The sequence below is a fragment of the Myxine glutinosa genome, chromosome 10, assembly GCF_964187855.1.
Source record: "Myxine glutinosa chromosome 10, kmMyxGlut1.1, whole genome shotgun sequence".
In the NCBI taxonomy this organism is placed as follows: Eukaryota; Metazoa; Chordata; class Myxini; order Myxiniformes; family Myxinidae; genus Myxine; species Myxine glutinosa.
The window spans coordinates 20,844,828-20,869,752 of NC_136270.1; the positions used below are offsets into that span (position 1 = coordinate 20,844,828).

A 24,925-nucleotide genomic window follows, 5' to 3' on the forward strand; every position below is an offset into this window, starting at 1 on the left:
TCTCAAAGATATGTGCATATTTGGCCAAAACTTGGCAGACAGTTTGTGTGTGTGACGAGGATGAATTTATTCGATTTTTAAGAAGATTTGAAGAAGAAGATCCGGATACGAGAATTTTAAAGTGATTCTTCACCATTGAGATAGACATAGCGCCTAAAATGATATCTCAAAAAGTTGTTAACGGATGATACAAAACTTGGTGGACAGTTTGTGTGTGTGACAAGGATGAATTTATTTGATTTTGAAGAAGATCCGGATACAGATGTCTTGCATTAACGTTTTATTTAACATTTAAATTTTAATTTACATTTACAATATGTAACCAATCGGCTGACAATTGTTTTCCACGAGCAGTGAGTGGACCTTGAAATGAGCGGTTCCCAACTCCGTCATTCCCTGTACCTGCAGTGATAATCCCGGAGGACAAATAGATTCAACACTCATTTTGTAGAAGCAACTGAATGCATTAGCCCAGAGTATTTGTCATTCCACATTGTATGCAATCAGACATGTAGGTGTTTGCAGACAATGAGTTTAGAATGAATATAAATGTGTGGCCTAAAGTGGACCGATACATACCCAAAAGACAAATCAACTTCTTCAATGTTGGTCTATCCAAAAACAGAAGTGTGCTGTTTGCTTAATGGTTAAGGTATGCATAGCTTAAGATCTCAGCATCCTAAGTTTGAGCCTGTCACGCCGTTCAATAACACCAGGTGGGTTGACTCAGCCCGTCATCCTTCCGAGTTCGGCAAAACGAGTACCAGCTTACTAGAAAGAATGAGTTATTTGAGTATCTTGCATCTGAGTCACGGCCCATCCAGGACTGTGCCCCCTAGCTAAGGAAAATCTGCCTCGGCAGCAACTATGTGTCTGAACTGAAGACACAAATGGAATGCTTCTTCTTCTTCTATCCATAAACAACTCCAATTTCTTCTTGAAATAATGTATTTACTGAAAAAGCCCATTAAAATGAAATTTATGGAAATGCACAAAAGGAAAATCGATCGAGCAAAAACCCTTCCATCAATAAAGTTATTTCCTTCAGTCCTTTCCCAGCTATCAGTTTTACCGTATATGTATGTCTGTCTCTCTCTCTCTCTCTCTCTCTCTCTCTCTCTCTCTCTCTCTCTCTCTCTCTCTCTCTCTCTCTCTCTCACTCTCTCACTCTCTCACACACACACACACACACACACCTTTTTCGCTTGAGCAATGCCGGGTACTCCAGCTATAAACACATAAATACTTTACTCGGGGTACAAATACAACTTTGGCTGGGGGTAACATAGGCTATATGGCCACGGCCTCATGCAGAGGTCTAGGGGGTGGGGGGGGGGGGGGGGGGGAGCACAAATTATCTATGAAAATGTGTATTGTGTAGCGCCACCTGGTGATGATGGCAGAGGGTATTGCAATTTCCTTTTTTACCTGGGCAACACTGAGGTTAAAGAACTCTTTGCACAGGAAATGTTTTCCTCCTTCCCTTCCCCCCTACCCCAAAGCACAACAACAGTGGAGAACTGGGACATCGGCAGATCTGTGGAAGAGAGAGGGCTGTGGTGAGGTACACGGAATAAACAAGATGGACACTACAGGGGATTTCAGGAAAGATTACAGGGAACTTGAAGGAGGTGGTTTTGGGGTGGATTAACAGGGTTAGAAAAGATCATGGTTTTGGATGGGGGAAGATAGGAGATGGTGGTGAACAGCTGTTTTGAATACCTGGAGAGAGGAGTGGGATTGAAGAGAGTTTGGGAGTTTGTTCCAGAGGCGGGAAAAAGAGGAGTGAAGGTGAGCAGCGAGTCTTGACTTTGGCAGTTTCACCAGAAGAGGGTTGCTGGCAGACCTTGTATATCCTGCAGGAATATTTGGGGGACAGAGCACAAGCAGAGCAGGGGGTGCAAGGCAAGGCTGGAGAGGAGTCTGTAGAAGACAAAGACAACCAACCTGCTTGCGGTGAGAGAGTGAAAGGCCCTTAGAATCAGCTTCATGGCGGGAGATACCAATGATTCTGAAACCCTCGGTTTCTACAGCATAACCCGAGCTAGGTGTGAGGCAGGAGCACCAGCCCAGAGGGGAGAGTAGTACTCCATCAAGCTGCAGATGAAAGCCTTGTATGTGGTGAGGAGCTCAGTAGTGCCAAGGAAGGACTTCATACGATGGAGGATACCCAGTCGATGACTGGCCTTGGAGGTCAGCTTGGAAATGTGGTTTTCCCAGAAAAGATCATGGCAGATAGTGAGACCCAAAAGAGAAAGTAGATGGGAGGGTTTTCCAGACGGTCTTTTCGGAGAGACAGTGAAAGTGTGCTATTTGTCAGGATTGAAAGTCTTGTTCCATGTGTTCGACCAGCTTGTAACTTTATCCAGATCTACAGAGAGTGAAGAGGCTGCTGCCTGCTGATCTGAGGGTTGAGATATGGAGTGGCAGAGATTGGAGTCATCAGCAAAGAGATGGAGAGGATTTTCCAGAGAGTCGGATTGATCATTGATGAAGATTAGAAAAACCAAAGGGCCCAGAACATTGCCTTGCGGAACTCCAGTTTGGACAGAAAGAGGAGATGAGAGAATTTAATTTAGAGCCACACGTTGACTACGACAGAAGAGGAGGTCCGCGAGCCATGAGTGGAGATTTCCATGGATACCATAGGGGGAGAGTTTGTTGAGCAGGGCGGAGTGTCAGACAATATCAAAGGCACGAGATATGTCAAGGGAGATGGCTTTGATTTCCTGTCTGGGGTTGAGGACCTCCATCTATTGTTGAGACAGCAGAAGCAGCATGACCAAAGTAGGGTGGCCTGGTCCTGCTTGGAACAAGAACATTCATTAGGACCGCAAGGGGACATGTATTGCAAAGCAATTATTTCTCTTGTTCAAAAACCCTTCCCATCTCTCACTCCTCACCTTCCATTCTTCATCACTTTTTGGCCTGCTCCACAAAAATTAAGTTTGTTCGGTACAGTGTTTGTTTGAGCAAATCTCTATATTCCATCAAAGTTTTCTTGTTTAAATTTTCCAGTACTTTTCTCTTCACCATTTAATGGATCCTATTTGAGGGCCTTTCACTCTCTCACCATACATTCTCTCCAGTGATTTGACACAGTTGGGTTTTGTTAATCTTTCATTTTCAATTATGCCTGCAACTTTTGAAGAGCTTCCCTTGGTTACAATTTGACCTGTTGCTGCATCCCTTACATGTGTACAAATAGTCACCAGTTATCTGTACTATAAAATGAGCCGTCCGTGCAGCAAGTTCCACCCATTGGTTGGACAGTTTGCCTGACTCCACCCACAATTTCTGTACTATGACTGCCATGTTGGTGCTTACCCCTAGATGCACAGTCAGACATCTTCGGAGTTCCCATATTCACAATCGCCATGCCCTCCCTACAAGTTTTCCCTCCAGTGTAAACCAACCAAAGCAACAGTTTAAAGGATTTTGAGCTGATAGGTATCACGGGCCTTGTGAAGATAGGTCTCAGCCATTGAGGCAGCGTTCTGCTTATACATCACCCAAATACCTATGTGGCATTCTCTCAAGCAGCGCTTTTACCATGGAGGTTATGCATGTACTTGCTATTATTTCTGACTATTTTCTCTTAAAATTGTGAGTTGGCGACCATGATGGGTGTCTGTGAAGTCAGTGATAGCATGCTAGGGGAGCAGAAAGCAATAAATATTCCACTGTTTTGATGTGGGAATGCTTTTATGAATGGGAGGAGGATGAGGAGGGAATGGGTGGAGTAAAGAAAAGAAGAAAGAACCACCTTTAGAGGCCATTTTTCCCCGCAGAGCAGTGGTTGGCCTTTTTCGGGCACATTAGTCCCCTTTTTGAAGCAATGTTTTATGGCCGGATGCCCTTCCTGCCGCCAACCCTGTTAGTCGCCTCTTGCGACACACAGGGAATTGCCAGTGAACTGGTACTCAATTTGCCGACCTCGGAAGGATGACAGGCTGAGTCAACCCCCCTGGTTAATTCAGCGATCGACAGGGATTCGAACCCAGGATCCCAGGATCCCAGGATCCCAAGCCAGCACCCTGACCGCTAAGCCAACACCATGAGGGGTGGAGTAAAGATGGGACAGATTTGGAAGGGGGAGGTTGAGACTTTGAGGGGTATGGAGGTAAGAAGTTGTCAGATTGTATGTGTAAGCTTATTCACAGTTAAAATGTAATTGTGGTGTGTGTGCACGTGCATGTGCGCACAAGTGTCACTGTAAGGCGGTGACACAATCATGTAATGTGCTGTTTTCTCATTAAACAAGCCAAAAACGCACTCTTTCTCAACTGTCCCAATGAGCGTACACTTCTGAGCTCAAGTACCTACCTGCCCTCTGCTTTGGCCCCAACTCTCAAGGACATAAAAATGTATATGACCCATGGGTCACCCAGTACTGGATGTAACACTGGAACAAGGAGTTTCATCATCATTACTGTGTTGTTTATAGGGGACTCACGGGTCCTGTTTTGATGCCCACAGTGTCATTGGCTTGAGCTTCGATTTCCTGGCTCTCAATGTGATGGGCTTTCTGTCCTACAGCCTGTACAATGTTGGCATGTACTGGGTCCCTGCAGTGCAGGTCTGTTCATTCCATTGTCTTCATTACTATTGCTCTTCCCTCTTGCTTGTTTTAGGCATTGTTCACTGTGGCTCTTCTTTCTGGGTGTGTTTTTGTTATTTATTCTGCTTTTCCCTTTTTTCCCTGAGAAATGTAGTCTCCATATTGGCTGGATCCTCTGTTATGGTCATGGGTCTTTCCGATTTCAACATTTGCCATTGTGCGAAGCTTTTGACCACAAAGCTTCAGAGCAAATATTACATTAGATGTTTGTTAAACCTTTTGGTCAGCCACAACTTTAATGATAAGACTACCAAAGCCTCTACGTACAGTCCAGAGCATATAAACCAATATGTGCAAGTTTCATTTATACTCTGTCATGATGGACAAATGGCTATTGCCATGTTTACCAACTTCCTGGGTGCTCACGCAGTTCGACATTAACAGTCACAAAGTCAGGAAAGTGGATGGTGATGCCGAACATAGGCTGTTGTCATTGAATGCTTGCGTGCATTTGCCGCATCTGATTTGCTTTTTGAAAATGGTCTCCTTCCTACCAACCTCCACCAACATGTACCGTGTGCCTCAGTGTGTGACTGCTTGCTTCCTCATTGTGGAAAAGTTGGTGATGGTGCTTATTCAAGGGAACTTGAATAAATTGAGGACTCGTCTTTTTTTTTTTCTGTCAAATAGTTGGAAAGCTTGAGATGATCCTTAAGAATAGATGAGGATGTAAAATGTTGCACATGTAAGGAAGCGTTTCCCCATGTATGTTCCTGACAGGAGGAATATCACCGACGCTTCCCAGATGCAGTGAAGGGTGTGGACTTGAATGATGTGCTGTTCAGTGTGAATGGCTTTCTGTGTACACTGGTTTCCATCACACAGTGTATAATCTATGAGGTGGGTACGTAGCTGGAATGGGCATGGGTTGATGAAAGTTCATGTTGGTCAATAATTGCTCTTTAACAGTCTGCCATTTTCATTCTTGGGTAAAATGCCAAGGGCATAGAAAAGGCCCCTTTATACAAGGGTATGTGCCATGTGGCAAAGTAGAGAAAAGAAGGTACATTCCATGGCTTGTATAAAATGCCGAACAATAGAAAAGAAGGGACATTCAAAAAATCTTGTGTGCATGCTGTACTACCCTTGTGTTCTGAGGAGGAACCAAGTAATGCTCCAGAAAAGTTAATATAAAGGGGTGCCAATTTGATTCATACACCTGCATGAAGAAGTAAATGTATTTTATTTGCCAGATGTAGGGCGACCCCTGCAGTTGCTGTTTAATTTTCAAGGCAATTGGATGAAAATAGATTTTGGAAGTTTGACTATTTTTTTCAAATCTCATTCACCATTTCTCAATTAAGTTTTTTATTTTTCACAAAAACATCGTGAGTTTTTGGAAGAAAAGGAAAAGGAAGATTAAAAACCATGTAAAGTACATTTTATATGGAACCCAACATTAAAAATCAAACTTTTTGCTGCATGGTGATTTCAGATAATTTTTCTGGTCGGCCATAATAATCCATTTTGGTTTATTATCATGCCTGACCACAAACATACCTCCTGATTATTGAGGCAGTAAAAGTAAAGTAGAGGTCATTTTCTCTCGTGTGGCAGACGGACATTACTGCTCACAGTTCATGCAGTTTCGACTGTCATGGGACAAAAACTATGCTTTACTGCTTTACCATGCTTGGAGGTATGAGCTTTTATATATATATATATATATATATATATATATATATATATATATATATATATATATATACATGTAAATATATATATATATATATATATATACATATATATATATATACATGTAAATATATATATATATATATATATATACATGTAAATATATATATATATATATATACATGTAAATATATATATATATATATATACATGTAAATATATATATATATATATATATATATATATATATATATATATATATATATATATATATATATATATATATATATATATATATATATATATATATATATATATATACATATATATACACATACATACATACATACAGTCGTGGCCAAAAATATCGGCACCCTTGAACTTTTTTCAAATAATGCATCATTTCTTCCAGAACATTGTTGAAAAGAAAAAATATTTTGGTATCCACGTATGTATTTCTTTGGTATGCAGTGGAACAAAACAAAAAGAGCTGAAAAAAGTACTAAATCTTAGCTTATTCCACACAGAAATCCTAAAATGGCCCCAACAATATTATTGGCAACTTTTAGAAGTTGTTAGAAATAATTAGATTTCAAGCAGGTGATTCTGCTTTACTTTGGAGTTGAACTCACCTGTGGTGAGTTGCAGGTGCCTGCAATATAAAAATCACTCATTCAACCAGTTTGAATAGAGAAAAGGAGTCATTCTGCTGTTTTGTGTCACTGTGTGTACCACAACGAGCATGGAGAAAAGAAAGAAAACCAGAGAACTGTCAGAGGAGGTCAGACACAAGATTGTAGCCAAGCATGGACAATCTCAAGGCTACAAGTCCATCTGCAGAGACTTTGATGTTCCTGTGTCCACCGTACGCAATGTTATCAGGAAGTTTAAGGCCCATGGCACTTTAGCCAACCTCCCTGGACGTGGCCGCAAGAGAAGTGTTGATTGAAGATTGCAGTGAAGGATTGTTCAAATGGTGGAGAACACCTCGATCAACTGCCAAACAGATTCAAGCTGACCTCCAGACACAAGTTACGACAGTTTCAACTCGCACCATCTGTCACCAACTCAATGAAAGGGGGTTCTATGGTAGAAGACCCAGGAGGAACCCACTGCAAAGAAAGCCCGAATGGAATTTGCCAATACACACCTGAACAAGCCAAAATCCTTCTGGGAGAATGTCCTGTGGACAGATGAGACCGAATTTGAGTTTTTTGGTAAAGTACATCATCTCTATGTTTACAGAAAACAAAATGAAGCCTTCAAAGAAAAGAACACCTTCCCTACAGTCAAACATGGAGGATGTTCAGTGATGTTTTGGGGTTGCTGTGCTGCCTCTGGCACTGGGTACCTTGAATGTGTGCATGGAATCATGAAATCAGGAGATTACCAAGGCATTTTGGAGCGCAATGTTCAACCCAGTGTCAGAAAGCTGGGTCTCCGTTGAAGGTCATGGGTCTTGCAGGAGGACAATGACCCCAAACACACTTCAAAAAGCACCCAGAAATGGTTCAAGACAAAACGCTGGACTGTTCTGAAGGCCAGAAATGAGTCCAGATCTAAATCCCATTGAACACCTGTGGGGAGATCTGAAAACATCAGTTGGGAGAAGGCACCCTTCAAATCTGGGAGAACTGGAGCAGTTTGCACAAGAAGAGTGGAACAAACTGCCAGTAGAGAGGTGGAGGAAGCTCATTCATAGCTGCAGGAAGTGCTTGACTGCAGTTATTTTGTCCAAAGGCTGTGCTACCAAATATTAAGTCAAGGGTGTCAATAATTTTGTCAATGCCATTTCTTTTCATTTTCTGATTTAAAAGGATATATTAAGTTCTGAATTAAAAACAAAGGTTCTGTAATATTAACAGTGAAATAAAGAATTGTGGAGACAAAATACTTTTGTCAATTTCAACTTATTTTTTGGAGAAGATTGTGAGTTATTTGAAAACAGTGCAAGGGTGCCAATATTTTTGGCCATGACTATATAAATATAGTGACAGAATTTAATTGGAGATGTACTTGTAACAAACAAGTTTGAGACCTTTTTAGCCTATTCTCAGAATTGCAGTAACTTGTGCAATATGGTATGTCTAGACACCAGGACCACAGTACTGGTACTGACTGCACAAAGGTCTGCATAACTATTGCTTTTGTTCTTCAGCGTGGAATGCAACGTGTGTCATTGAAAACTCGCACCAGCATGGCAGTGACCTTGCTTTGCGCCTTGATTGCTCTCTTTTTAACTATCGACCAGAAGATTTCCTGGTTTGATTACCTTACCAGCTTCTCCCTCATAAAGCTGGGAGTCACTCTGGTGAAATACATTCCACAGGTGAGAGGTTAGGTGAGCTCTTTATAACTGATTTGAATCCAATATTTTTGGGTGACAATGTCACTTGGAAAATCCAAAACTGTCTTCTGTTTTCTATTCATTTGGTGTGGGAATGAGTTAGCAGGCTGGGCTTACAAATGTATTCTGATTAATTTGTCCATTGTCATGTAGAAATAATTTATTTAACACCGCGTTAGACTAGACGGATTTCTGAGAAATGTGAATGTTGGGTGCATTTTTGGGTAAAAGTTGGGAACCTCACTCTAACATAACTAGGGTATGCTGAATTCGATTAACCCGGATCCAAAGCCGAATTTGAGTTTTTGACCTTCTAATTAGCATAAACAAAATGGCCGCCAAATTGCCATTTTTGGACAATTTCTTTGAACAAGCATTTATATATCATGTATATACATGCAGCTCTTTTACTTTAACTTTACAACTTTTACCCCAAAATGCACCGAGAAGCTTATACACGGCCTTTTTTCATGAATCCGTCTAGTCTATATTCTGGTTGGCGACATATTGTAAAATGGGAAATGGTTTTAACAATGTTTCATACAACCATTTATTCTAAAATTAAGTACACATGGCCATGAAGCACAAACATTCAGGAATGTCACACATGTTGTTTTGCCAAACTACATCAAATTCATACAAGGGGTCTGATCATCACTCTGTGCTGACAGGCACACATTGATGTGCACCTCAACTCTGAATAGCGACATTTGCAGCGTCAAGTCTTGCATTGTTTCTGGCTTGCACAACAAATCATCTCGGAGCAACTTTCTGGGATTGGACTCAGTGACATCAGAATAGGTTCTAGTCCTGAATCACCACGTTTCCATCCCATTTCCACAGGTGCAGGAAGGTTAGGTATGGCACAATGAGCATTTATCCACACCATGGCTTGATGGTGTACTCGCATCAAATGGAAATGAAGAGCATCACTTGTCGGTGACATTGCTTCTGGTTTACCAGTCTTGGAGAACAACATCTGTCGTGCTGAATCAACAGAGGCTTTTCTGTGCACATTATATATTCTGCAGACGAACGCTTCTGCAGATTTGATTGTCTCCTCTGAGTTCACCAACACCCAAGTTCTTCAGCAGTTTATTCAAAACTCAAAAAAAACCTCTCAAAATTCGACTTGGGAACCGGGTTAATCGAATTCAGCATACCCTAATTATTACCCAAAAATGCACCAAGAAGCCTTTTTCATGGCCTTTTCCATAAATCCGTCTTGTCTATGTAGGAGTGACAATTAGTTTGGGGGGTGGATGGGAGTAGGCCTCCAACATGCTAACCTCTCCCTTTCTCATCATGTAAAGCTCACCTGACTGACGGCAACTTTAAGTCACTCCATAAGGCTTGAAGCAAAACTTTGTCCACCCTTAGGCAATCCAGAAACGCATCAGTTTGATAAGCTTAGGGCTTTCCAACCAGGCTCCTTCCTCAAAGGCCTGGTGGTGCTTTGTCAAATCTGCCTCTGGTGTAAGCTCCCTCTCCATCCCCTCACCTAGCTCAAATTTCCCCCCTCTCCTTCAATCTCCACCCAAGACGAGGCAGAATGTCAACTCTGTTTGCCTCTAAATCTCATGTATCCAACCCATCCCACTCTGTCCGCATCTTACCCCAAAGAGGGTAGGGGACGTTTTCCAACTTCGGCTCTTCATCGACGATTGATGCCGATGGCACATCTTCTCAAATTCTGCTCTGCTGCTTTTGCTTCTTTATCTGTCCTCTTCATCCTCTTCTTCTCTTTCAGCTGCCTCCTGCATGCTTCGCTGGCTACTAACAGCACTCCCATTCACAAATACTGTGCAAAAACAGATACTTTAAGCTACAGACTTGTAATCTTAACTTTAAATATCAGCAAAAGCCATGGAATCCATCACCACTGCCGTTGCCAAATATATCATCTTCAAACAGCCTGATCTCTGATCATCACCATCTGACATTGTCCACCATACTTACATGTCATATCCTCTATTCCCATTAACCCTAACTAACCCAACCCTCTTACTTGCACGTTACTGTTTCCTCCCCTACTCCCTCTCGCCTTTTCCTGTCTCACCATTACCTTGTTTTTCTGTCCAATTGAAGCCACATTGCCCCTCTGTCAGTACATTGCCTTTTACCATTTGTCACATCACTCTGCCATACGCCAAGTTGAGATATTGTATTAAAATAAGACTAGAAACACCTGCTCCCGAAAGGAGCGATTTATTGAAGGCCTATTCTGTAGCATACCTTTAAGTTCAAGTTGAAGCCCCAAATCACTATCTGCAGTTGCTGTTGTTGCCATCAAGTGTTCATATTCAGTGGTATTCGTATTTTACTTTGAGAAAAGGTTTCCGCTAAACAAATTTACCGGGCGGTGCATCAAACCGTTCATGTTTCTGGGTCGATTCCTGCTGCCGCTTCTGTCTTGCATCCTCACGAATGGCATTTTTTGGTTCTGCTGCTTTTGCCTTTTTTCTTGGCATTGTTTTGTGATGCACTTGTTTGAATTGAAAATTTATTTTTGCTGCAAACAATATACTGTCCCAGAATACATTTTCTCTTCATTTTTGTCCCCCGCCCCTCTGACAAGGTCGGAGACTGGGGACATTAAAATGAGTTTCGTCCGACCCTCTGTCTATGTACTATTGTGTACGCAATATTTCAAAAACCATTGAACATTTAGCTTTCATTTTATACAGATCTATTCCTCATACCAGCAAAAAGGTAGGTGGCCTAGAGTATCAGCTCGTTGTTTTTTTTCTTTCCAGGAATTCCAGCCAAACTATAAACAGTATTCCATTAATAGACATACACACATTCCAATAATACATATAATCAATAGACACACTCATGTTCCAATAGTACGTAATCAATAGACATACTCACAATCCAATAGGATGTTTCCAATAGTATTACGTAATCAATACACATACTCACGTTCTACTAATACCTAATCAATAGACATAATCACATTCCAATGATGCATAATAGACAGCGACTCGCATACCAGTGATAGCTAATTCATAGACATACTCACGTTCCAATAGTAAATAATTAGACGTACTCGTATACCAATGGTACGTAATTAATAGACATACTTGCATACCAGTGGTACATAATCATTAGACGTAATCACATCCCAATTGTACATAGACATACTCGCATACCAGTGATAGCTAATTCATCGACATACTCACGTTCCAATAGTACCTAATTAATAGATACTCACGTTCCAATAGTACCTAATTAATAGACATACGCACGTTCCAATAGTACCTAATTAATAGACACCCACGTTCCAATAATACCTAATTAATAGACATACTCACGTTCCAATAGTACGTCATTAATAGACATACTCACGTTCCAATAGTACATCATTAATAGACATACGCACGTTCCAATAGTACGTAATTAATAGACATACTCACGTTCCAATAGTACCTAATTAATAGACACCAACGTTCCAATAGTACCTAATAAATACATACTCACGTTCCAATAGTACGTAATTAATGGACATACTCACATTCCAATAGTACCTAATTAATAGACACCCACGTTCCAATAGTACCTAATAAATAGACATACTCACGTTCCAATAGTACATAATTAATGGACATACTCACGTTCCAATAGTACCTGATTAATAGACAAACATTCCAATAGTACGTAATTAATGGACATACTCACATTCCAATAGTACCCAATTAATAGACATACACACATTCCAAGAGGAATAAATTAGACGTACTCGTATACCAATGGTACATAATTAATACATACTTGCATACCAGTGGTATGTAATTAATAGACATGCATTCTGAGCGGACAGACAGACAAAATGCAACACCCTCTCCTCTCCTCTGGCGAGGGTATAACATTGAATGAGACTTGTGTTGTTGTTTGGTATAGAGCCTGGGGCTGCTAGCTACATCATTTTCTGGAAGTGTGTCTATGCTGCCGATGCAGTGCCCCACATTACCAGTCAGCTGGAACTCGTTTTCCTGACCTCAGAAAGATGACAGGCTGAGTCAACCCACATTGTGTTAATTCAACGGCACAGCAGGGGCTCGAACCCTCGACCCTAAGATCTTAAACCAGCCACCTTAACTGCAAAGACAACACCAGGCTCATTGAGACTGAAGATACATTTTAAAATGCTTTACACCTTAAATTCACCATATGAATATACTCTACCAAAATAAAAATAGGACCACTGGATCTGTATCTTATCTGGGCCCTAACCTAATGTTGAAACCCAAATTTGGTAGCATTCTGCCTGGTGGGTCTGGAGAAGAAGATTTTTTTGGTTGAATTTATGATGTCCGCCATTTAACCTATTTAAGATCATGTGACCGGAACGAGCTTTGCAATCCCCATTACCAGTCAGGCGTGGAACCTTGCTGCCAAATTTCAGCCGGATCGGCCCACCGGTTTAGCCGGAAAAGTCGAAATAGGCGACGGACGGACGGACAATGCACGACGACAATACCTTATCTGGAATTCAAATTTCAGATAAGCTAAAAACGCGTACTCGCTCTGTATGAAACTTAAATGATGACTTGAAAATATAAAAAATAAATTGAACTTCATTTAACTTTGACAAAATGTAGAAGAAATAACAATTACTACTTAAAATCTCATATGTTCAGTCATAGGAACAAGTTCAATCCATATTACAAGAGACGTTTGCCTGTCTGTCGCCTTTTTTCTCAGAGATGGCTGAACTGATCTTCGTCAAATTTTCAGAGGTGTATAGTAAATTGAAGTTTTTATTTGTAAGGAGAAGAAGGGGAGCTGATATTCAGAAATTTATCAATAACTCAATTTACAATTGGGATTCCTGGAGGGTTGCACCGACCGGATAATCTTTGTTTGTCGTTTATATGCACAAGAGGTGCACAAAATGAGGTATTTTCTGACACGAGCTTCAGATGCTTACAGATGCATTGCGAGTTAACACACGACTGTGCACTGTGGGCAGGCACACTTGAACTACATGCGGAAAAGCACAGCAGGGTGGTCCATCGGAAACGTCTTGCTGGATTTTACGGGTGGAGTGTTCAGCTTGATGCAAATGCTGCTACAGGCTTACAACAGTGGTGAGACTCAACCAGGGTCATGTCTTTGCTTGTTTTCAACATCTTGCATTTCCTTCACACATGCTAGGATGCTGAGTAAGTGCAACCAAGTTAAGTTGAAGTTGTCCATTCCTGATTATATCGAGAGTAAGGAGGCTCTCAAAAAGTTGTGGACGGATTCCGACGAAATTTGGCAGAGATGTATTGTACAGTCAGGTGAAAAAGTAAGTACACACCATGTAAAGTTTTGACTTTTTCAACATATTTCAACATACAGCTATTTCATCTTCATTTCAACAATATTGATAGATAAAGGTGATATAATATAACAAATATCATGAAACATTTACATTTTGTAGTCCATTGTATAATTTAAATAAACATAAATGCAAATTTCGCATGTGGAAAAAGTAAGTACACCCCAACATTTATCACTACTTCAAATACCTAAAATTAGAATCAGGTGCACCAGCTCAGGTGCAAATGATTAAAACATCGTCAGAGAGGATCTTGGAGGAACCTGTCATATTTAAACCTCAGACATTTCGTTTGGTTTGCTCTTTGTTGTTGAAGTGTGCGGCGTCACCATGCCTAGATCAAAAGAGCTCTCTGAGGTCTTCAGAAAGGTTATAGATGCCTACGAGTCTGGGAAGGGATTTAAAAATATCTCCAAACAATTTGAAATCGATCATTCGACTGTCCGGACGATCATCTACAAGTGGAGAAGATTCCAAACAACTGCCAACTTGTTCAGGCCAGGCCACCCCAGCAAGTTCGTTCAGCCTGAGAGCAGACCGCAAGATGCTGAAAGAAGTCTCGAAGAACCCCAGAATGTCATCACGGGACCTACAGGTAGCTCTTGCCACTGTTGATGTCAAAATGCACAGGTCTACCATTAGAAAGAGGCTGCTCAAATTTGATCTACATGGGAGGTGTGCCAGGAGGAAACCTTTGCTGTCCAGAAAGAACATCAGGGCAAGACTAAAGTTTGCCAATGAACACCTAGGCAAAGACCAGCACTTCTGGAACAACGTGCTCTGGACAGATGAGTCAAAGGTAGGGCTATTTGGCCACAGTACCAGAAGACATGTTTGGCGAAAACCAAAGACAGCATTTGACCAGAAGAACCTGATACCAACTGTAAAGCATGGTGGTGGAAATATTATGGTTTGGGGCAGCTTTGCTGCATCAGGGCCTGGGCAGCTCACCATCATAGAATCCACTATGAATTCTTCATTGTACCAGAGGGTGCTTGAGGATAATGTGAGGCCATCTGTCGGAAAGTTGAAGCTCAACCGAAGGTGGACTTTGCAACATGACAATAACCCTAAACATACCAGTAAATCCACCAAGGAATGGCTGAAAAGAAAGAAATGGAGGGTTCTGGAATGGCCAAGTCAAAGCCCGGATCTAAATCCCATCGAGATGTTGTGGGGGGATTTGAAACGAGCTGTGCATGCAAGAAACCCCTCAAACATCCATCGCACAGCTGAAAGAATTCTGCATGGAGGAGTGGGCAAAAATTTCTCCCAGTCGATGTCAGAGACTGGTAGACAGTTATAAGAAACACCGACTTGAGGTTGTTTCTGCCAAAGAGGGCAATACCACCGATTAGAGCCAAGGGTGTACTTACTTTTGTGCACATGCGAAATTTGCATTTATGTTCATTTAAATTATACAATGGACTGCAAAATGTAAATGATTCATATTTGTTATATTATATCACCTTTATCTATCAATATTGTTGAAATGAAGATCAAATAGCTGTTTGTTGAAATATGTTGAAAAAGTCAAAACTTTACATGGGGTGTACTTACTTTTTCACATGACTATGTGACAAGGACGAAATGATTAGATTTTGGTGAAGATCCGAATTCGGATCCGGCCACTATCGTTTTTTGAAAAGTGATTCTTCACCATTGAGTGATCGGGCCAAAACCGACAAATAGCAGGATATCTCAAAAAGTTATGGACGGATTCGGACGGAACTTCGTGGACAGGTTGTGTGTGTGACAAGAACGATTGAATTGGATTTGGTGAAGATCTGAATATGGATACGAGAATTATTTAATTTTCAAGTGATTCTTCACCATTGGGAGATCGGGCGAAAAGCGATATATAACGTGATATTTAAAAAAAAGTTATGGACGAGTTATGAATAAACTTGGTGGACGAGTTGGTTTGGTGACAAGAAAAAGGTGATTAGATTTTGGTTCAGGTCCGAATCCATATCTGGCCTATCAGTGGGATACAAAACATAAACTGTTCATCCTGACGGAGGTATGTGCTCTACCGAGTGTCGTTCTAGTTTACCAAGTTAAAGGTTAAGGTTAGGCCAAGGCTTCTACCTCGTCACAAATGTGTGTAGAAAATAATGAAAAAGCTGGTGAATAAATTGAGGAAAGTGTGTAGAACCTGGCAGACAATGTCAAAGCTGATGGTGAAGTAGGATATTGTCTGACTAAGCATTAACAAGCACAAACAAGTATTGTGCATTCTTTTTTCCAGGTTCTTGGATGATCTTGTTTGGAAACTTCACAAAGTTTGGCCTGGGTATCATCTCACTGGTGTTCGACATGGTGTTCATCGTACAGCACTACTGGCTGTACCGTGATGTGATGAAGTACACTGCCGTTAGCATGGTGGAGCAGTTCACCGACAGCGATTCAAAACACAAATCTAACCCCACTTCCTAATTCTTTTTCCTGACCTGCCAATGATGTAGGAGGTAGATTGCTTTCTCATCGCAGCAATTATACCTGTACACATGGAAACAAAATTAAGCATGGCTACAAATTAGTGCCATTTGTGGAAAATAATAATATTGAAGGCCTGGGTTGCCACACCTTGATGCTGTGGAAACCAAGGCCTTCGAGGCCTCCTTTCTGGTCTTGCACCTTCTGCTCTTCCTGTGCTTTGTCACCCCCAGGTTTCTGCAGGTTTCACATGGTTCACCATCAACCCCTTTCTGGTGAAAATCCCAAAATTTTGGATCACTGCTCAACTCCACTCGTTTGTTCTTATGTTCTTCCCACCTGGTGAACCAATTTTCACACTCTTCAATCCCATTCCTCCATCCAAGTTTTCAACACACCTGTTCACCACCATCTCAGATCATCCCCCATCCAAAACCATGATCTTTTCCACCTGCAAATTTAACAAATTCCGCCTCGTTCCAAATTTTCAGTTTTTCCTTCTTGGGAGTTTGCTTCCGTGTCCATCTTGTCCACCCCATGCGACTGTTGGTGTTGCCCCTTTCTCTCTCCTGTTGCATTTGTTCTGATGGGTCCTGATCCATTCAGTGCTACGATCCTTGGTCTTGCATTAAAAAAAAAAAGAAAGTCAAATACAAATTTTCTTTCAAACATTTATAAAGAACCTGCACAGGTGCTGTTTTCCATTCACCCTTTGACCAAGGAAATTTTGCACTCCCAGTACATAGTCCTATTGGAGTAAAAACTTGAACAAAACACTTTCACCTTGGCAACATTTAAAGAAGGTGACAATATTGTTGTGTACTTCCATTGGTGGACTGTGTAACTATGGTCCATGGAAGACCTGGTAAAGCCCAAAGATGAAAAATTATTGGGATAAACAATTCTGGGATGTCCTACAGTGAAACTGGACATAGTCAACTTGGCTTCCATCAAACTTAGATTGTTCCACAAACCAATGCGCACATCTGACCAGGCTTGTCAGGTGGATTATTTTGCCGCAACCACAGTGTGGTGGCGTGAATGGAATCGCCCTCTGATGTTATCCACGAGAACTGGCCGGAACCAGCTTCATACTCCAGGTTACAAATCCAGGACACTCTCCCCTCACCCCAGAATACAAAGCAGCCCACTTGGCATGGGGTCGAGCTAGTCAACAGTGGAATCTCACATCCTGAAGGAAGATTAGCCAACATATACATATATCAAAATCTCTCTGAATTTGTTGCAAGTGATTTGTCCAAAATTCATACTTTACCAATACTGTCGGACCTCGACATTGGCGGTACCAACATTCGCGGACACTGCGCATTCACAATTTTTCACGGGCGCAAAAAATTTTTTTGATTGGGAACCGCAAGTGATTATTTCATTATATATCTGTTGTTTAGTTTTAAGTCTCATGATTCCTTTAGTACGATTCTACCTGCTGCCCTGTCTCCTAGCAATCATTGAAAATTGTTTAAAATACCCTGATGCTGTTTAAAATACCTTTAGCCCATGTAATATACTGCTTTATTGGTAAGGTCAAGGCCACTAAGCGTGCTCTCGTGAGATCACGATCGTTCCCATCAGAGTGGGAAGGGCATATGGTGATTCGCAAAACACAGAACCAGACAACAAACATGGACCAGGAACATAGCATTACATTACATTCTGCACGATTAAAGCGTGATCCCCAAAGCACGTCTTGATCTGGAAATAGCCGCCATTTGAATGGCTCTGAGTTTAAACTTGAAGGAAGATATGGTATTCTACATTATTTTACAAAGATGGACGTCGAGTTTAAATTGCATACCGTAATTTAAAATGTCTCGGCATCACAGATATTGTGTTAGAATTTCAGATAATATATACACCATGGATATTTTGCACCGATCAGTGAGGCTGGTTCATGGTGCGTAAGTAAAAATGAACTTTCATGGATCCAAGATGAAATGAAATTCTAACACAAGGACTGTGATGCCAGGACGTTTGAGATTATGCAACTTAAACTCAACATACATCTTCGTAAGATAATACAGAATACCGAATCATCCTTCAAAGACCAACTATTTCCGGGAAAAAGACGCGCTTTGGGAATCTCGCAAAATCTAAGCAAAACAACTTGTTCGTTTTCAATAAAGTAACACGACACTCTCGGCAGAGTGAGCTAACCTTTTGGAAAGGTTTACGGAATTTTTATCTGGAAGCAATTTTAATTAAACTAATGACGTGCATTCGTGTTCGTAAGATTGTTAAATTTTCCCTTATTAATCACGAACCGCCAGGAACCAATCCCCCCATTTCCCATTGGAACATTGCCCCGGCATTCGCGGATTCGACATTCACGGCATTTTTCAGAAACGTATCCCCCACGAAGGTTGAAGTCTGGCAGTACATAGTTTTATTTTTTGTTAAATTACGGGTTCTGAATAATTTTCTTGCCAATCGTTTACATCCCGAAAAACGCAGCCAGTGCTTAACGTTTCTCCCCCCCATGTGTATATTTAATTTGTACGTTTGCCACGAAACGTTTGTGCTTCCTATTTGGAATTTTGTCACGACTACGTTATTCCCAAAGAAGCACCTTATCGGCTATGAAATCCAGATTTATACCACCTTGTCCACTTTGATTTCGTCATAACAGAAATTTGCATTGAATTATTGAACAAGCTGAAGTCATTTTGTTCTTGAATCACTATGACCCACGACCTTCCAACTAGACACGACTTTTGCCAGAATCTACTTTTCACACAGATAATGAATGTACAATTTTACAACTTTCACTTGATGTATTAATAAAGCGTACACTTTTATGTTAGTTTTATATCCGGGAGTTTAATGTTCTACATAACGATCACTTGTCATCCGGTTCCATTATTTTGTGTGTGGCGTAACAAAAATGTTATACATTGTAGCGTTGGGACTTCTGGCTTATGTAAATCCAACTACCCAACAACAGAAGGCTGAAACAAACGGAAACTACCATTTTGTTGGTGTTGTCCTGAAGCACTACATCGTGGTACATGAAATCTTTGAGGGTGAGTTAGTGAATTTGGCTATTTCCTGAACGATCATGGATGTCAGATCACGTGGTGTCCTCAACTAATGTTAAGGTTAAAAGAACAGTGAATGTGAAGTAATGGGTGACCACAAAACCACGGTAACCATACAATTTAATAAACCGTATTTATTATTTATTTCAAATGACATGTTGTTTGGCACACGCTTGCTTCACATGATGGAAAGTTCCACATGACCACATCTATATCTTCTCCCGACACACAAACCCCACTTTGCACATCTGCAGGAAGTAAGAGGATATTGTTGGTATGGAGTCATTAGAAGTAAGGTTGGTACCATTCTTTTGTGGTCACCCTGTACAATAGAATAAAGAAAATTACAAGGTACTGTGAACGTGAAACTAAAATGTAAATAAAGTGATTCCGTTTACAAGAGTGAAAAGATATTCAACATTGATGATGAAGATTATTGAACTGTTGGCCAGAAAAGCCCTGGATGACATCATCCTAATCCGTTTAAGATCATTCAGAGGCAAACATGAACAACATTCTGTAAATCTGCATCAACAAATGCATCTTTAAAGGTTTTGATAGGGAAAGATTTACTTTTTCTGCATAAATAATCTCCAAATAGCAACAATTTTGTATTTATTAATTTTAGCATATTCATCACCAATGCTCTACTTTGTTGTTCTCTGGAATTATTGCATTCAATAAAAACCTGTCTTATTTTGAACACCTCCTCTACCGAGTGTAATTGAGAAATGGAGCAATACCTGACTTTGCCAAGGTGTGTGTTGGTCTGTGTCGGGGGGCAATTTGAATAGGTTTTATCAATCGAAGGTTGACAGAGGTGTGCAAACCACCATGGGAAGCAAAGTAGCTTTATGGTTAGTATACCTTTATCAACTCTTGGTTTATAAAACTTATTAATGAGATCGAATATATATATATATAAATATATATATATATATATATATATAAAACTGAGAAATAGTAGAAACCACAGTACAGCAGGACGTCTCATTTGCATTAAATAAATAATCGGGAGATTAAATCAGACGTGGACGTAGCTTCAGGACGTCGATCTTTAATTTTCGACAAGCTTTCGACCAACAAAGGTCTTCTTCTTAGTCGTCCCCAAGTTCAACGGAAGTATATATATATATATATATATATATATATATATATATATATATACACTACCGGTCAAAAGTTTTAGAACGCCTCAATTTTTCCAGTTTTTGTTGAAATTTATGCAGTTTAATGTCTCAATGTACTCTGAAATTAAGCATAGAACAAATAAACAATTGGAGATAAAAAGAAATCATAGAATCATTTTGTTTAACAAAATTTAATTAAAACTTTTGACTCGGCAAAGTAGCCACCTTTTGCAGATATAACCGCCAAACACACTCGTGGCATTCTTTCTACAATGGAAATCAAATATTGTTTGGGAAGTTCTTCCCAACACTGTTGCAGAAGTTCCCACAAATGTGTTGCACTTGCAGGTTGCTTTGCTTTCACCCTTCTGTCCAGTTCATCCCAAACCAGCTCGATGGGGTTTAAGTCTGGAGACTGTGCTGGCCATTTCATGATTTGAAGCCTACCATCTTGTTCTTTTCCTCAAAGGTAGTTTTGACATAGCCTGGAGGTGTGTTTAGGGTCATTATCTTGCTGTAGGATGAACCCCTGACCAACAAGACGTATACCAGAGGGTATTGCATGGCGCTGCAAAATGCTGTGGTAGCCCTTTTAGTTCAGGGTGCCAATCATTCTGTGCAAGTCGCTGACTCTGGATCCAGCAAAAGAGCCCCAGACCATCACACTTCCTCCTCCATGTTTGACAGTTGGTGTCACACTGAGGAACCATCCTTTCGCCTACTCGACGGCATACAAAAACCCTGCGTGATGAACCAAAGATTTCAAATTTTGATTCATCGGTCCATAAGACCTTCTTCCAGTCTTCAATAATCCACTGGCAGTGCTTCATGGCCCAGGCAAGCCTCTTTTTCTTATTTTGCCATCTTCACAATGGCTTTCTTACTGCCACTCGACCTGTCAAACCTGCAGCTCAAAGTCTTCTCTTCACAGTTGAAACTGAGACTTGCTTACTTCGACCAGTGTTAAGCTGTACTTGAAGCTGTTGTTCTGTGAGCCGCCTATCACGCAAGCTGTTGACTCTCAGAAACTTGTCTTCTGATTCTGTTGTGGCTTTGGGTCTGCCAGACCTCTTCCTGTCAGAGTTTCCTCCAGTTTCCAATATACTACTTCCTGCAGTGCAATATTGTCCAAATAATGCTTCAGAGGGTGTAATAACAGTCTGTGCCAATACTGCTTTTATACAGACAGGGGGTTTGTAATCAAGTAATCAGCAGAGGTTGGGACACCTGTAGGAATTGTTTGCATCAACTTTCAAGGCTTAATTTACTTACATTGCTGCAGAACAGCTGTAACTTGTTAACCCATTACTTGTTCCCTGAAGAAGGCCTTTTTTTTTTTTTTACAATATAACTGTGCAATTTACATTATTTTCCCGTTTTTGCAAACCTAAACTTTTTTTCTTTTTTTTAAACCTCGAGCCATTTACTGCTTACCTTTGTACCATTTCAGGTTATTCCCAGGACATTAAACTGCGTAAATTTCAATAAAAACTGGAAAAATTGAGGTGTTCTAAACTTTTGACAGGTCATGTATATATATACATAAATAAAAGGTGAACCCTTTGTCTGCAAAAAAAAAAATTCTCAAAGTTGAAAGTATGCGGATTGCTGTGAGAATAAAGGTGAAGCAACGGATTCAGGCATGAACCCTTCTTCAATGTTAGGGAGAGGACTGGGGTCAAGCGAAAGGATAAATATGTACATGACACACGAAGACTGTGCTCTTTCACCTCCCCGTGCATGTGCATCGTGACCCAGGAAAACAACCGAATGCAATTGACCCAATTATAGCTGTTGATGCGAGTATGGTACTTTGCACCCAAAACCTAAGCTTATTTTATTTTTGTATAAAAAGCCAAGGCTCATGGAAGAGCACTGAATGGATCAGGACGCACCAGCACAAAAGGAAAACTAGAAAGAGGGGGAACAACAACAGCAGGGTTGAAGGACAAAATAGAGAGAGAGAGACTTGGATAAACAATGGGTGTGGGGAGGAATGGGGGGCAGGTAAGGACAAAATGGATGCAGAAGGTAACTCGCAGGAGGGAAAAACTGAAATTTGGAAGTAGATGGGGGTAGAAGCACTGTTGTCTCGAAGCAGACTAGTTAACCCCTCCCAGCCCTTTTTGTTTTGTGAAGAGACAACTCCACATTTGTCTTGTTTCAGTGCAAGGGGCTGGTTGTTATTATTATTATTTTTTCTTTCCTTTGCATAGCCCCCACCTCGAGCGGCCTTGTAGCTTTGTGGCAGGCAAATCCCATAAAAAAAAGAAAGAAAAAGAAGAGCATTGGGTGTGGGTGGGTAGGTTAATGAGGGTAGAAAAGATCTTGGTTTTGGATTGGGTGATCTGAGATGGTGGTGAATAGTCGTCTTGAAGACCTGGAGGGAAGATGAGATTGAACAGAATGTGGAAGTTGGTTCCACAGGCGGGGGGAAAAAAGAGTAACAAATGAGTGGAGGTGAGCAGCGATTCTGCATCTAGGTAGTTTCACCAGAAAGGGGGTGGGGAGGGGGTGATGGTGGACCGTGTGAGCCCTGCAGAAACATGTGGGAGGGAGGGGGGTTTTGGAGGGAGAAAGCACAGAAAGCGCAGAGGGTGCAAGACCAGGAAGGAGGCAGTAGAATACAGTGCGAGTAACCATCGACTTATCTGAGATGGTAAAGTTATTGGCCCCCTAGCTACCATGATAGTAGCTTCCAATAATCTTGAAGGCCTCGGTTTCCATGGCGTCAAGCTGAGCAAGGCATGTGGCAGGGGTGCCAGGACAGAGGGGAGAGCAGTACTCCATCAAGCTGTGGATGAAGGCCAAACAGGATGATGCAGACATAGCACACTTGCCTTTGACTAGTCTGGTTGCCAATACAGTATCGGTTTCGCGTTTCTTTGTAAATTGTGCCACCCCTCGCTTAGGCTCCAAGCTGGAGACCAGCCTGCTAGGATTATGTGGTGGACCTCAAAAATCCCAGAGTCTTTCGATGAAGAAGTGGTATCGCCGGCACCTTTGCCAAATTCCAAAAATTTCCACCCTACCCTACAAGGGGGCAATGCTTTATGAGCACAGCTGCATTTCCCAGCAACGGAGCTATACGAGACAAGATCCATCTACCACAGGCTACTTTGGGGAGAGGAATATTGTATCAAAGACGTTACGGAAGGAACAGGGATCAGTAAACAAAATAATAAAAAGGAGTTTATTAAATCAAATATGACCAAGATGCCTTCAGATCAAAACCGAATCAAGTAGATCAAGCAACAATATTATTCCGCTAACAGAGACTCATGGTTACAGGCACCAGTATCGAGCCAATGTCAAAAGGAAACAGGCCACACACCAAGCTTAATCACCTCAAGTCAATTTTACTGCATACAAAAGAAACATTTCACAAGTTCAAACTCTACTTTGGGAACATCCTGTATTACACATTGAAAAACATCCCCTAAAGCAGAAATGAACATCGCTTTTCATCGTGTTTTTAACATACAACCCTTTAACACCAAACGTTTGAGTCCATGTGGCACGTATAGTTGCGGAATACAAAAATAGATAGATATATATCGTGTTTGTCAAATCGAGGGCAGATTTTTCTGCGTCGTTATGTTACATCATGACCAACATCACATGGATTGGACAGAAAATTCCACTTTTACCCAAGCAAACGATCATCTCAAAGGGAAAGGACCGGAAATGATGTGCTGGAGTGTGTCCACGGGTTTGTTTTGGGGGAAAGCAAATGGAATGGAACGATCAAGAGGTGTTTTCTTTTGTAATGGTTGTAAATAACGGAGCTGGTTGTGAGGAAGGTAAATCGAGCTGGAAGATAGTCAGCAGCCCTGAGTGGAAACTTAGGTAGGCAAAAGTTGTTCAAGCACAACTTCGACAATCACAAAAGTGCAAACGATATCAATAGGAAGAAGAAGAAGAATTTTTTTTTTGGCAAATTACAATAGGAATCGTGCCGAATGCAGCGAATACATCCGCGAGGGGAAGAGGGGAGAGAAGAAGAAGAGCCAGGAGAAGCAATTAATCTCCAAAGCCATGAAAAAAACAGCACCAATGCACTCACATTACGGCGAGACGGTTGGATCCTTGCACTGAACACGTTCTTTGAAAGCAGTCGAGCCTCATGCACTGTAGTGTGTGACGTAATAGTCGTGCACATACATGAGGACGACAGCAGGCTGGCCAAGTATGAGCGAAAGCCACACGGCTGCATTTCCGTAATAACCGCTCAACATGCGACCTCCGATGAGAGCGAGTGGTATCTGGCACATGGAGCAGAAATCCACAATTAGAGATAGGAAATGGATTTTGCCTTCCAGAGAACTTGAGAACAACCAGTTGCTTATGGAAGGCAACCTCTGAAGT

General features: G+C 41.1%; 2 protein-coding genes across 8 annotated transcripts in view; one reads left to right on the forward strand and one right to left on the reverse strand.

Annotated features, from left to right (window-relative positions):
• Nucleotides 1-20,130, forward strand: part of LOC137434374 (cystinosin) — a 47,652-nt gene extending 27,522 nt beyond the window's left edge. For 4 of the 7 annotated variants that reach the window (XM_078785412.1, XM_068127301.2, XM_078785411.1 and 1 more), the window contains 6 exons: nucleotides 4,480-4,579; nucleotides 5,342-5,461; nucleotides 8,415-8,585; nucleotides 13,579-13,696; nucleotides 16,184-16,403; nucleotides 16,605-20,130. In XM_078785412.1, the coding sequence (XP_078641538.1) occupies nucleotides 4,480-4,579; nucleotides 5,342-5,461; nucleotides 8,415-8,585; nucleotides 13,579-13,696; nucleotides 16,184-16,371 (697 nt within the window). In that variant the 3' untranslated portion in view covers nucleotides 16,372-16,403; nucleotides 16,605-20,130. Of the gene's footprint in view, nucleotides 1-4,479; nucleotides 4,580-5,341; nucleotides 5,462-8,414; nucleotides 8,586-13,578; nucleotides 13,697-16,183 lie in introns of all 7 variants that reach the window. The other 3 variants (XM_068127300.2, XM_068127298.2, XM_068127299.2) reach the window with 1 other exon arrangement.
• A 3,606-nt stretch (nucleotides 20,131-23,736) lies between these two features.
• The window catches only part of DGAT1 (diacylglycerol O-acyltransferase 1), a 59,343-nt gene continuing 58,154 nt past the window's right edge, over nucleotides 23,737-24,925 (reverse strand). Inside the window, exon 17 of the mRNA XM_068127296.2 lies at nucleotides 23,737-24,822. Within this exon, the coding sequence (XP_067983397.1) occupies nucleotides 24,682-24,822 (141 nt within the window). The 3' untranslated portion in view covers nucleotides 23,737-24,681. The remainder of the gene's footprint in view (nucleotides 24,823-24,925) is intronic.